The following is a 14,835-nucleotide window of genomic DNA, read 5'->3' on the forward strand; positions in this document are numbered from 1 at the left end:
GTGCATGAAACCGTACCATCATCAGCCACCATGTAGCTGATCGTAGTTAATATGATGACTGACTGCTGAATATGCTATTCAGAATTTCAGAAATGTCCCCGAAAAAAACACAACTGGGGACACTGGGGGATTTTTCTGTATCACGTTTGTCTGTTGGCTCTTCTTATCAGATCATAATCGACGATCAGCACGTTTATGTTCCATATATGTGCCAGTTTCTCAGGGTATGTGTGGCAGATCGAGTTAAATAGAACGAGACCCTGGTGGAGATACGACCATTGATACAGCAGCACCGGGAGGGAGGGGCGGGGCAGCACTGCAGCAGTGCGCTGTCTCCGGTAACGTTCCATATACGCACGCCCTCTCCGCCCCTCCGCTCTACCGCGAGACAGGTGGTTGGAACAGGAACACATGCCTTCATCCTCCGGCAGCTCCCTCTCAGAATTAAAAAAAAACATCGGCTGACAGCAGAGAAGAGGGTCGGTCGGCGCGAGCGCGTCCCCGATGGAACTCCAGTCTGTGACCTCCGCTAGCACCGGGCGGACAGCAGCGGGGGGGTGGACGGAACGCACGAGGAGAGCCCCGCCGATTTACTACCAAATGTTTCCCACCGATTCTCTTGCGTTGCTTTTCACAGGAGGGGGTCTGGTGGTGTCTTCATCGGCGGAGGACTGAGATGCACGAGTGAAAGTTGAAGGGTTTTGTTGTGGGGGATTGTTTTATTTTTTTGCAGCAGAGGGATCGTTGTGACTGTCTGTCCCCGTCTAGTGGGAAGTTCCCCCTGGGGGTTTGGTTATGGCTTCAGGCGCCGGCAAGGCTGCGCAGCCCCCCGGGCCGCCGGGCTCCGTCGTCAGCGGGACTGCGGCAGACTTCCCCTCCAACATCGAGCAGGAGCTGTACGACTACCAGATGCACAGCAAAATGTGCAAGAAGATAGCCCAGCTCACCAAGGTAAGAGCAGCCAGGGACATGGTGGGGATAGCAGGTGTAGCAGAGTGGCTCACACACAGCCTCAGCCCGACGAGCTAAAAATATAATATCTCCCTCAGTCTATAGAAAATTACCTTTAGTCTAGCCGTTAAGATGTATAGGCTTTCCACACGGGAGACCCGGGTTCGAATCCCGGGCGTTACACAGGCAGGCGCGCCATGGGACCTGTCTGTCATGCGCTACTTGGCCTGGATAGTCACTCTCAGTCTGTCACTTTGACAGTCTGACTAATGTGATGTTCATTAGTGTCCACACTGGCACCCAGTCTCTCACGACTGGTCCTTTCCGTTTATTATAGGCACTCAACGGGCAAAGGTGTAGCCAATAAAAAAAGCTAGCATCCTCACATCATTTTCCCCCTCTTGTCCTTTTTTCCCCTTCCCCAAATGAGAAGTTGGGTGTGCTCTCTTCGTGACTGGCCCACTATACACTGACTACCAGATAGGCTGTTAATCACTGTGTGACAGCACCGTTTCTGAGGCTCAGCAATTGAAGACTACAGCTCTGAGCTCTCCTGGAATGCTACATGAAATCCAATAGGTGTTCCTCCATCCATCCATCCATCTAACTATCCATCCATCCATCCATCCATCCATCCATCCATGCATCCATCCATGCAGCCATCCATACATGATACATCTATCTATCTTGCAAGTGTAGCCTACACATCAATGTGCAGTGCATGTATGCCTAACAACAGCAGTAGGTCTCTCTAGCTCTTTAATGGATTCTCCCCTGCATGCCCCTGTTTAACAATAATGCTTACAGAGGCAAGCCATGACCCATGGCTTGTTGAAGAGGGATCTGACAATTACTGATGACTATGCACATCTCATTCTCCTGTGTTCTCCTGTGGTCACCTGTGTGTGTAGTGTGTGTGTGTGTGTGTGTGTGTGTGTGTGTGTGTGTGTGTGTGTGTGTGTGTGTGTGTGTGTGTGTGTGTGTGTGTGTGTGTGTGTGTGTGTGTGGAAAAAGCTTGCATGCATGTATTGCAGTATGTGCTTTTAATTTGTGTGCAAACCTGCTTAAAGTGGCATCTGAGGTTCTTCTCCCTTTTTACTAGCACACGCGCACGCACACACACACACACACACACACACACACACACACACACACACACACACACACACACACACACACACACACACACACACACACACACACACACACACACACACACACACACACACACACACACACACAGATATCACAGATGAGGGCTCAGCACTTGTGTCTATGCTTGTTAAGGATGACATAAAATTTGCCAGCCCAGCCCTTTCTACCTTGCTTTCCTTTGCATTGACTCTCATGCACCTTCTGTCTTATCTCTCCTTAGTTTTTTGCCATTAAACTTTTCCATATGACTTGAATGTAATTCCTCTGTTTAGTTGAGTTCACACATTTTAAGTTGAGCATTGTGATATATTGAAAAAAAAAAGTCTTATGATATTTAACATGTTATTCATTTAGTTTTTAGTTATGTCTCATATCTGCTTTTGCTTTTATTGTTTGAGTTGAATGTTTAGTGTGTACTGATTTAGCATGGATTTGATTTAGCTTATTGTTGTGAAGGTTTTCTGTCTATTTTGCTTTATTGTGGAGTATATTTTGTGTGTACATTGATTTTATCTTTGTAAAAAAAAAAGTGGACCCAGGAAGATTAGCAGTCACTAAGCCGTAAGCTATTAATGGGGATCCAAATAAAACAATAAAAATCATCCAAGTCATCCAAAAAGCTCTCTCCCGCACTCTGACAACCATTTAAATAACATCGACACCCCTGATCAGCCCTCATGATGAATGGTCAAATCAGATACTCTGTGTACTGTAAGTATTTCCTCTGAGCTTGTGTCTGCAGGCCATGTGACACATGGTTTATTTGAGTGTTTTGGATTGGATGTGGAATAGTTTGGGGGGTGTGGGGGTGGAAGTGGGTCAGTGGTGGTAACCTTATATATACTTAATAACACTCACTTCCCACACACGCACACTCAAGTGCACGCACAACACAAGTATATATATATATATATATATATATACAGACACACGCACGGGCATATCCTTAATACACCTCTTCACCCACTCACCCCTCCCCCCACCCACCCACACACACACACAAACACACATACACTAAATTCTCTCTCCATCCATTCTTATATCCCTACTTGTGCTCAACATACACGATCCACTAACCCCTCCTCTCTGTCTGTGAGAAGGGTCTGCCCTGGTGGAAGGGTGCTGCTAAAGATAAACCAGTAGCATGCTGGATTGTGTTTACATGGCGGAACGGACAAACCAAGGGAAGAAAGGAGAACTGGACATAACGGACCAGCTGCTCCGAATGCTCACACAGACCCACACACACACACACACACACACACACACACACACACGCACGCACACGCACACGCACAGACACAGGGATAGAGCGTATTATGCTGAAGTGTGATGCTTGACAGTCAGGTCCAGTTCTGTGCTCATGTGATTCCCTCTGCTTATCTGGCTTGCACTGTGATAATGCTCTCTGCTTAATCCAGCACACTGACTACACTCTCCCTGTGTGTGTGTGTGTGTGTGTGTGTGTGTGTGTGTGTGTGTGTGTGTGTGTGTGTGTGTGTGTGTGTGTGAGTGTGTGTGTGTGTGTGTGTGTGTGTGTGTGTGTGTGTGTGTGTGTGTGTGTGTGTGTGTGTGTGTGTGTGTGTGCGTGTGCGTGTGCGTGCGTGCGTGCGTGCGTGCGTGCGTGTGCACTGTGCATGCGTATGCACGTATGCATTGCACAGGTGAGGCACATAAGAGAGTGTGTGTGATCTTAGATCTCACCTCTCTGTCCGTCCTGTATACCAAGCGTCAACATCGCACTCCTGTCACAAAAGCCCAGTTTGGGCTCTCTTACTGTGGACAGAATATTCATTTTATGCTTTGCTGACTGTGAAGTTATTGTCAATAGGCAGGGTTACGGTCCTGTGAAGCAACATGAATAACATCATCGACCTGCAAGATCGATACAGGGAATCTAGAGATAGGATTAAAGCTTAATTTATAGTTTGTTGTACGTCTGCCCTGGCCATAAATAACAGTTTTTCAAGCGAGACAGCGTATAAATTAGGTTTTACAGTTGCACAGGATCTTTTTCTTTCATCTACACCAAATCTCTTTGCCAAAAATAGCAGATCTACAAGCACACTATGTGTCGCTTTGCACCGCATTGTCAGCTTGTAGATCTGCTATTCTTGACGAATGTTTCCCCCAGAATAGGGATGCTAGGGCTCAAGTGGTTAATCCTGACCTTAAACACTTTCAACCTGGAGTGCCTAATATTTTGAGCAGGTCATAGCAAATATAAAAAAAAAACGTCATTCTAAATTATTTTCACTATATATACTATCACATACAAATTATATAGGGCTTAAGTAATAACACGACATGTTTGTGCCCAATGTTAACCTTCCATACCTTCCTAGTTCCACAATACAGTAATATATTTTTGACATGAATATATAGCCTCTAAAATGACAGATTTTTTAGCTCAAAAAACGTGAGTTTGGGCGAGACTAGATACAAAATCACAGCCTGTCTCTCAGTCTGCAGGAGCAGTTAATCAAACCGCTTCTTCTTGGTTGCAGGCCCTCCTTCTCTACAGTGAGCAGAACAGCCAGGTTTACACACGCACGCACGCACGCACGCGCACACACACGCGCGCGCACAAACACACACACACACACACACACACACACACACACACACACACACACACACACACACACACACACACACACACACACACACACACACACACACACACACACACACACACACACTGGCCTTCAAGGCTGTGCTCAAATTGGCGCCCCCCCTCCATTCCACTGAGTCATACGTCATGGACCATGGTTCATGGGCCAAAGTTCACTAGCTATGACGTGATTGGATAGTCTGGTATGACATGCAAGTGTTTGACTGACTGGAGAGAGGGGGGACTCTGCGGTTGGTATTTGGGGCGTTGTCATTCATCATTCTTATCAGGGATGGGGTTATGTGGAATACACTGAAGGGGGGGGGGGCAATGTTGACGCCTGAGCTGTGATGGGATCAGGAGAGAGACAGTGACACCCCCCCCCCAACCTACTCACATGCACACACACACGCACTCACACAGGGAATGTCCGGCAGTGCTGTGCCAGCTGTGTGCTGCAGACAGAGGGGCGTCTGGTTAAAATACGAGCCTCTGTGTCCCCTGTACACCCACAGTCACGTACTCCTACGAGGGGGTAAGTGAGACGTCAGTATCAGTAAGGGAAGATGATGACACTGTAGACGTGGTGTAGTGGAACAGTGTATTTCACATGTTGGTCACATACTATACATGGAACGGACGCAGTTCAGAGACCTCACACATGCTGTCAGGCAGGAGAATTACGGTTTGGCTGCATAAAGCCTGGCACATGTTGTGTCAACCATCTTATGTTACAGTGGATTCACACAGTGTTCCACTGGTATATTTTTGTAGTCAAGGCATTATAGGGATTATTAAAGCTGCAATCGGTAAGATTTATGTCCTATCCCGGATTCGAACCACTCCGACTCCAGGGCCAAACTTTCTACTGCTGAGCTAAGACAAAATGCCCACTTAAGCCGGGGAGATATTGCCCGTTGAGCTTCAATATCGCGTCAACCAGTAGAGTTTCTACCCTTACAGTTCTTTCTTTCTTTTAAGAGCAGGGAGACCACCTCCAACCACCAAACTTGTGTTACTTATATTGTATTAATATACTCTACCATACAGATTGATAAAATAATGTTTTATTCACTGAAATAAGTTCCAAATTGCTGCATCTGGAACATTTTGTGTTCTTTGTCAGGCCCTACTTTTGTCCCAATTTGTTATAAATGGAGGTCACTTACAGCACAAAACCTTTTTAATTTGAATGGTTTGTTTAACATATAATAAAATAAATATAATAAATGAATACAAATAAAACAGATGCAATAGATATCTACACAGGGTCTCTGAATTAATCAATATATGTGTAGTCTATCAATAAATATACTGTATATGGTCTATCAACAGTGAATATGTGTGTAGAGATAAGGATGCATATAGTATAATTAGCCTAAAGTATTATTGTTACAGACGTAGTTGAAATGAACGATTTAGTAGTTAAACAGCACAGCTGTCCAAAGGACCAGTGTGGCTATTTCAGTAGCTTTAAACGATAGAGCTCAAATGTGTCTATCTTTATGATTACCATTGGTAATGATGCCCGTTGGGAACGCATGCGCGTCCTGCTGTTATGTAACACCCGTAGTACCTGTGGTACCCGTTGTCCGAGTACCCGTTGTACCCATCTGCGTCTCTTTTATGCCCATGGTGGGATGGTTCATGAGATATGTGGGGGAAGGACGGACGGGCAGAGATTTCGCGCATTTATAGATATAGACTGAGTGACATTGTACAAGTGAAAGTTATGTCTTATAAATGAAATAAATAAAAAGCTAATCTATCGCTTTACACACTTTAGTGCAACCCAGTTTTACTGTCCTCCCCCTCTCTCTCTCTCTCAGGTGATTTATTCTCTGAATACTAAGAATGAGGAGCAAGAGGCAGCCCTGCAGGCCATAAACCACGCCCACCAGGAAGAGTTGCATCGTATCATCATGGAGACATGTCACGAAGGGGATGGATCAGTGCTTAGGACACGCCTCTTACAGCTCCAGGAGTCTCTTGATGAGCAGCATAGAGTTGGAGCCCAGGTATGTGTGCCTCTATCTATCTGTGTCTGTCTCTGTGTCTGGATGACACTTTGCATGCGGCAGTGTTCTCAGGAGGGAGAGCAGCCTCTTGGTAATCGGAAGGCTCCTGGTTCGATCCCCAGCTCCCCTTGGGTTAGTGTCGAAGTGCCCTTAACCTCTCCAGTCTTGTGTGTGTAGCCAGACAATCAGAGATCTCCGCCTATTGATTCACCTAAATTCAACATAGGGGCTAAAACTGGTTAGCCCCTAAAAATTACAGCAATAATGCAAAGACTTTAGGGTGTTCCTTCCTATGGGAAGGTATCAGGATTGATTTTCAAAGCACTGGGTGTAGGTTTGTTACCGCTGGTTTTCTCTGGCATCCAAGCCCATTCTATGAATTTACATTTCACCAGATGTATGAAGTAGTAGATCTCTGATCGTCTGGCTAAGCGAGGCGACTTGACCCCTAACTGCTCCAGATAAGCAGGTTGGTGCCTTCCATGGTTTCCTCCAGAGTTGTGTGAATTGGAGAATGTAATGCACATTGCAAAGCGCTTTGGATAAAAAGGCACTATATAAATGCCCAATTTACCATTTGTATGTGAAAGACAACATGTTCCTCTGTGCCTCCAGGTGCAGGCAGACTTTGACATTTTCCGCGCGCAGACTGAGGAAAGGGGGCGCGAGGCAGAGGCAGAGCTGAGGAAGAGCTTTGAGGAGCAGCTCCAGGCTGCACAGGTGGAGCTCCAGGAGGCCAAATCCCAGCTCGACACTGTCCAGAACGAGAGCCTGCGGCTGGGCAAGGAACTGGGGACGGCTGGGGGCCAGGTCCAGGAGCTGCAGGCCCACTGCGACGAGCTAAGGAAAGCGGCCGAGGTGGAGAGGAAGCGAGAGGAAGAAGAGAAGCAAAGGGGCGACGAGGAAAGAAAGACTGGGGAGAGGGAGGATTCGGAAAGAGTTGAAGCTCTGTCAGAGGAGGTGCAGGCTCTGAGGAAAGTGAAGGACCAAGCTGAGGAGGAGAAGAGGAGGGCGGTGAAAGAAGAAAGGGAGGAATGGGAGAAGAAGATGAGCGCGTTGGATGAGGAAAAAGAGGAGATGAGGAAGAGGATGGAGGCGGAACGGAGGGAAGAGAGACGGAGGTGGGAGGAGCGGGAGGAGGAGGAGAAGAAAGGGATGCACAGTGCACTCAGAGAAAGAGTGAAGAGGGCTGAGGACGAGGTGGAGACTCACCTGGAGAGACTCGACGGGAGCAAGAGAAACACCCTGAAGCTGCAAGAGAGAATTCAGGTATCTATCATTCATAGTCACTTTAGAACACTGTGTACTGTACTGCGCAGGGAGGTGGATGGCAACTGAAATGCTTCAGCAGCCTCTCCCTGATGCACCCGACTAATGATCATCTTGATGGGAAAGACAGAGAGAGAGAGAGAGAGAGAAAGAGGATTTTGCTCAACCAACCACAGGCCTCTCTAAGTGCAGTTCCCTCTGCCCACTGTCTGCTAATGAGTCGTGCAGACAGGATACATTTGCTGCAGCAGCACCACCATTACAGCTTCACACATGGCCATTTAGAAGCCCCTATGACAGCTGGCACAACACTGTTGACATGCACATTTTAAGTCCTCACAGCGGACCATTAGACGCTCACAGCTGGGCTAGCTGGATTCCCAATCAAAGCATTTCTCTCTTTTGCCTTTTTTTTGGTCTCTCAGTTTCTTTCTTTCCTTCCTCCCGTACACAGTATGTTGAAAATTCACTCTCGGTTTCGTTTCACTCCCTCTGTTCCTGTTGGATCTTTCCCAATACCAACATCTCTCCATCCGTGTGTCACAGTCACCATCGTTATTTTCTTTCATCCCTCTCCTCAGGACCTGGAGGAAGAGTTGGAGCTGGGTCGGAGGCGTGTCTCCGAGGCAGAGGGCGGGGCTAAGCGTGCAGAGGAGGAGCTAGCCGTTGCCAAGGAGAGGCTGCTTCTGCAGGAAGACGAGCTTCAGAGCAGAGCAGGTAGTCTGTCTATCTGTCTGTCTGTCTGTCTGTCTGTCTGTCTGTCTGTCTGTCTGTCTGTCTGTCTGTCTGTCTGTCTATCTGTCTGTTTGCTGGCCTGCCTATCCTTCTGTCTGCCTGTCTGTTCATCTGTCTTCGTGCAACTGTCCCCCTTGATAGCTGTTTATCTGCATCATCCATCTGTTTCTCTCCACCACCCAAAGGGAGATCACACTGGTTCACTTCAGCTGTGCTCATCCAATTAAGATTGTTTTCTATATTCATTATAACTACGCAAGGGCTGCAACTATTGATTATTTTCTTAGAGATTGTTATATCGATTATTATTTTGATTAATCGAATAACCGAAAAGCGTGTTTTCTTTTTATTATTTTATTATCTGCTATTTTATAGATTATTTTATAGATAATTGTATTGATCAAAGAATAAAAACACCTGCACAATGTACAAATGGTACTGAAGAAGGGTCCTTGACTGAAACGTTGAGAGTGATTAAAGTTTATTTTCCTTATTGGATAAGTAAAGACAGTGTGTAGGTGTTTTTATTCTTTGATCTGTGTATGAATATACTCCACCAACACACCTGTCATATTATTTTGTATATTCGATTAAATCGATTGCTTCCATTCATTGTTGTACCCCTAAACTACAGTCAGATAACTCACAAATTTATTTATAATATTTATAAAATGTAAATAAGTGTGAATATTATATTGGATCTTGGTGTTCAGGCTCTGCTCTACATTACTCCCTGCTCAGCACATTAGCAGACAGCCATTTAAGAGCAGGGAGATATACAAACCCCCCAGGGGAAACAGAACCCTTAGGGAAAGCAGAGCCTACTAGTGGTGGTGCTGGGGTAGTCCTGAGAGCAAACTAAGCACATACAACATCAGTGGCAACACTGACAACAGGAGGAATGAATCAGGTGAGCTTAAATAGACCACCAATTGATCAGCTGCTTGACTCGTCACATACAGTACATCTCCCACATATAGCTGCACACGTGTGTAAACCTCCCGAGTGTGTCTGCCTGAACTAGTCTCACAAGCTACGCATCATTTTTGCCTCGCACCATGTGGTGTTTACATATTTAATGCCATAAATCCACACAGTGTCATGTCATTCATATTTTATGACTGTATAATATAACAGAACATGACATAACAACACAACTGCATAATATTTATGCCATCATGCTCTCCCTTGTCCGACGTGTGTGTGTGTGTGTGTGTGTGTGTGTGTGTGTCAGAGGAGCTGCTGAGCCGCGGTGGCTGTGAGGTGTGTGTGTGTACAGAGGTAGAGGAGCTCAGGAGCCAGGTGAGTCGTCTGCAGAGCAGGAGCAGAGAGCTGGAAATGCAGAGCAGTGGCAGAAATAATGACCACGCCCGACAGATACGCCAGGTAGTATGCATGCACACACACACACACACACACACACACACACACACACACACACACACACACACACACACACACACACACACACACACACACACACACACACACACACACACACACACGCATATAAAAACACTTAAGCTTATTATATTGCAATATTGTTATAGGCAAACTGAATAAGCAGTGTGTGTGTGTGTGTGTGTGTGTGTGTGTGTGTGTGTGTGTGTGTGTGTGCGTGCGTGCGTGCGTGCGTGCGTGCGTGCGTGCGTGCGTGCGTGCGTGCGTGCGTGCGTGCGTGCGTGCGTGCGTGCGTGCGTGCGGGCGCGTGCGCAGCATGCTGAGGCCCTGTCCAGTCTGCGCTCAGAGATGGTGAGAGCCCAGACCGAGGAGCTGCGACGCGTGGAGAAGAACGCAGACGACGAGCGGGACAGACTGCAGAGAGAGCTGGAGAGAGAGAAGGAGAGAGTGCAGAAGGAGCGAGAGCAGGAGAAGGATCAGCTCGAGAAGGAGAGGTCCCGAGTGCGCGGGGAGAGAAACGAGGAGAAGGAGGCGCTGCACAGGGAGGCTGAGGAGATCAAGGAACGTCTGAGGAGAGAAAAAGAGGAGGAGGTGGAGATGCTGCGGAGGGAGCTGGAGGTGGAGAGGGTGCGCGTGCGCTCACAGCTGGATGGGAGCAAGGAGCAGGTGGCGGCGGAGAAGGCCAGCCTGCAGCAGAGGCTGGATGAGGAGAAGAGGAGGCTGGCGGAGAAGGCGGAGGAGGACAGGAAGCGGTTGAAGGAGCAGGTACGCAGGGCGATAGAGGAGGTGATGAGGAGACACGCGGCAGAGCTCCACAACGCCCAGGAGGCTCTGAGCTCTGAGAGGAAGACCAACCAGGAGGTCAGTGTGGCAACATCCACATGTCTTACTCTATCAGGGTTTCAGTCAGTTGGTACTGAGATATATATGAAAACCCATCCTGTTTTCATACCACTAACTCATTTAAAACAATAATCATTTTGATACTAAAACAAAAAAAATCCTATGGCCTTTTTGTAGGTTAGCTAAACTGCTTTATGTCATACCTGTTTCTCAGGGCAGTGGTTACAAAAATGTTGGACTGTTCAGGACAGCGTTATTTGTAATAACTCGCTACTGTATAAAATAGCAACTATATCAGATGTGTGAGGGGCTACTCTGGTACAAAAACTATACACACAGACTCGTGTGTGTGTGCGTGCGTGCGTGCGTGCGTGTGCGCGTGTGTGTAGAAAAGCTCCATCTCTCAATTTTATAAGTGGGCAAAGAAATGTGTCTTCAGCTTATCTCTTCACCATCACCTCTTTTTTCCCCTTATTGGCTTATGGATATGTAGTATGGCCCATTGGTTTTCCGAAGCATTTCAGAAACGCTTCAGTGGCACATTGAACCAAATCCATTATCTGCCATCATTGGTGGTGTCCCAGATGAATTACAGTTACCTAAAACAAAACAGGATGTTCTAGCCTTTGCTTCTCCACTGGCTCGACAAGCTATCTTACTCAGATGCTGCCCCACCCCGCCACTCCCACTGAATTAGAGATATACTGTATGTCTGCATGTAACTTGAGAAAATATGTCATACCATTGGCGGAGCAGAAAGCAAATTCAACAAAATGTGGAGCCCCTTTCTGAAATGTAAGTAAGTATTCTCTAAGTAGGTGCCTCTATGCCCCTGCTTTTTTCTAGTAGTTTATTCATACAGTAGGTATTTATTTATTGTATATTTGTGTATATGTGGGTGTATGTCATGTCTGGAGTTACGTGTTGAGAAGAAATCACAATTTTGTAAATTATATGTTAATGTTGGTCATGATTGGCAGGTGTGCATGCGTTTGGAGGAGGAGAGGAGAAGCAACGAGGAGGTGCGGAGGGGTTTGGAGAAGGAGAGGGAGGAGCTTAGGACGCAGCTCCAGGAGGCCACCAATGAGGTGAGAGGTTGAAGTTCGCCAACTCGCTATTGGATGTTGGATCAATTTCATCTTCATGAATTTACCATTTTTAAATAGTTTTTATCCGTTTCGGGGTGCCTGGTGCCTGGCCCAGCCAGTTAGTCCATTGACTACATGTTCCTCCTAAGATGCGATGACCCAAGTTCGAATCCGACTCCGGTCTTGTCTCGCATGTTACAACTCGTCACATATGGACACTTGGTCAGGACCACTTGGTATCACTTCTTAACGCACTGGGTATAACTTTAACATAATTTAATTTTCAATGTGCAGGGTAGTCCAATAGATCTATAGAGCTCCCACAATGTCTGAAATAGACGTTGTGGGAGGCATGTGCTCCCACGTGACTGACAACAGAATGCGGGCCTGATTGAGAACAATGCAAGGTTGCCATTAAAAACAAGTAAAAACATTGACATTGCTTCAACTGATTGCTTCTGCTGATTCATAGGCGTCCGAATTGCATACTGATAGGGTGGTAATAATCAGTTACGATCATTTCATCGCAAGAGAAAGGACATCCTCTGTGCCAGTATCGGATGCGAAAGTTACCTGATCAGGCATCAAAATGTCATAGGTGGGAGTGAGAATGTGTTGATATCTACCCTCTCTCTGCCTTTAGTTTCCTGTCTCTCTACACTCACCTAAATAAAGCAGAAAATGCAAAAAAGATCAAAAGTTTCATCGCTCAAAGGCTTTCCGTGTTCTCAGATCTGTAGGCTGGAGTCGGTTCTCAAACAACAAGAAAACAAAGACAAGGCAGCCAATGAAAACCCTTCCCCATGTGGACCACATTGCACTCGCTTGGAGGGACAGCTGCGTCAGACGCAGACCCGACTGGCCCGGACACAGGAAGAGGGAGAGAGGCTGCGGGAGAGGCAGCAGAGGGAGATAACTTCTCTAAGGGCCGACAAGCACAGGCTAGAGGAGAAGGTTCTGGAACAGAGCCGGCTGAACACGGAGCGGAGCCTTCTGGAACAGAGCCAGCGCAGTACTGAGGACAGGATCAGGTAGAGGCTGTACTACTACAGTACTACTGCATTACTTTAACGTTGACTTTCTTGATTCCTCTCGTCCTTCCAACAACAGCATAAAAAGAATCCTTTACAGTACAAAGACAGACAACTTCACAAAAAGTATTTTCACAAGTATGCAATGCATATACTATAAGCAAACCTTTAACCATAATACATCTGGCGGGCAGACTCTTATTCTCTTATTCTTATTGGTCGGATGTGTGTTTGCAGGGTGGAGTGCGAGGACCGTCTCAGAGCAGAATTCAGAATAGAATTGAACGCTGCGATTGCCGAGGGCGAACAGCGATGGCAGGACCGGGAGCAGGAACTGCAGACCCGACAAGACGAGCTACAGACCCAACTAGCGGATGCGCAGTCGCAGGTGAGGCTCATCCAGAAATTCAAGTGATAATCTAAGCTTAAACTAAGGATACAAGCATGTAGCCGAGCTTGAAAAACTTCAGTAGTCAACAATTTAGCCATTTAGCATACATGTACAGTACACTCTCATACAGAGTGACTATTCAACAAATAACGGGGTAAAAGACAAAATATGTATATGTATATACATTATATATATATACTGATATAATTCAGGCTGTAGTTCTAGTAACTGGAACTAAGAAAACTGAACATAATACACAAATTCTCAGATCTCTGTACTGGCTTCATATCATTTGATTAGAATAGAATTTTAAACTATTGGTGATAATCTTTAAACCATTCAATGGCTTGAGTGAAAATATGGCCAAAATAACTGATTTGCTTTTAAATTATGAACCGTTGAGAAGTCTCATCCGGGACCCCATCTACTAACTGTTCCCAGAGTACAAACAAAAACATGCTGATGCAGCATTTACTAGTTATTAAGCCACACATAGTTGGAACACACTTCCAGTGGATCTGAGGCTTGTGCCAACTCTGAGTGCCTTTTTATGCCTTATGTAAGCACTTTGAATTGCCTTTGTGTCAGAAATGTACTATACAAATAAACTTGCCTTGCCTTGCCTTACATACTTTAGTTTTTGCATCAGTTTTGTCATGAAATGGCATTACAGATGGAGAAGAAGAGGGCGGGGTTGGGGGATGATTGCCATGGCAACCCTGAGATTGACAGGTTGAGGAAGGAGGTCCAGGAGATCATGGAGATTAACAAGAAGCTGAGGGACCAGCTGCAGGTACACATGTGCACACACACAAATACACATGTACCCGCTCTTCTCATTCCCTCCCTCTCTCTCTCTCTCACGTGCGCGCACACACACACACACTCACACACACACACACACACACACACACACACTCACACAAACACAAAATCACATATGTCAACGTTTTCTCTGTGATTAATAATTTAGCTGCTTTGATGATACCGGGAGCAGAGCTCAGGGCGAGTGGAAAGGCAATATGTTTGTGTGTGTGTGTGTGTGTGTGTGTGTGTGTGTGTGTGTGTGTGTGTGTGTGTGTGTGTGTGTGTGTGTGTGTGTGTGTGTGTGTGTGTGTGTGTGTGTGTGTGTGTGTGTGTGTGTGCGCACATCCACGTACTGTAGTTGTAAATGGATGTTTATGGAACCTCTTGTACAAAGTACATTATGTATGTGCTTATGTGTTGAAGGAGCCCCAAACTCAGTCTTTGTCTGAGGAAAGACACAACCATGCCATGGCACTGCACTGCAGGCGTTAGAGAGACAGTACAATATGTATGTGTTTATGTGTTGAAGGAG

General features: G+C 46.3%; 1 protein-coding gene across 2 annotated transcripts in view; it reads left to right on the forward strand.

The window, feature by feature from the left end:
* The first annotated feature begins 439 nt into the window (after positions 1–439).
* The window catches only part of fam184b (family with sequence similarity 184 member B), a 20,799-nt gene continuing 6,403 nt past the window's right edge, over positions 440–14,835 (forward strand). Inside the window, exons 1-11 of one of the 2 annotated variants that reach the window (XM_084082975.1) lie at positions 440–951; positions 6,550–6,738; positions 7,354–8,007; positions 8,589–8,724; positions 9,977–10,128; positions 10,459–11,004; positions 11,967–12,074; positions 12,807–13,105; positions 13,343–13,493; positions 14,146–14,289; positions 14,833–14,835. The exon at positions 14,833–14,835 is cut by the window's right edge and continues 130 nt beyond it. In XM_084082975.1, coding sequence (XP_083939101.1) covers positions 796–951; positions 6,550–6,738; positions 7,354–8,007; positions 8,589–8,724; positions 9,977–10,128; positions 10,459–11,004; positions 11,967–12,074; positions 12,807–13,105; positions 13,343–13,493; positions 14,146–14,289; positions 14,833–14,835 — 2,538 coding nt within the window. In that variant the 5' untranslated portion in view covers positions 440–795. The remainder of the gene's footprint in view (positions 952–6,549; positions 6,739–7,353; positions 8,008–8,588; positions 8,725–9,976; positions 10,129–10,458; positions 11,005–11,966; positions 12,075–12,806; positions 13,106–13,342; positions 13,494–14,145; positions 14,290–14,832) is intronic. The other variant, XM_084082976.1, reaches the window with a different exon arrangement.

The sequence above is a fragment of the Gymnoscopelus microlampas genome (genome assembly GCF_963454915.1).
Source record: "Gymnoscopelus microlampas genome assembly, chromosome: 2".
In the NCBI taxonomy this organism is placed as follows: domain Eukaryota; kingdom Metazoa; phylum Chordata; class Actinopteri; order Myctophiformes; family Myctophidae; genus Gymnoscopelus; species Gymnoscopelus microlampas.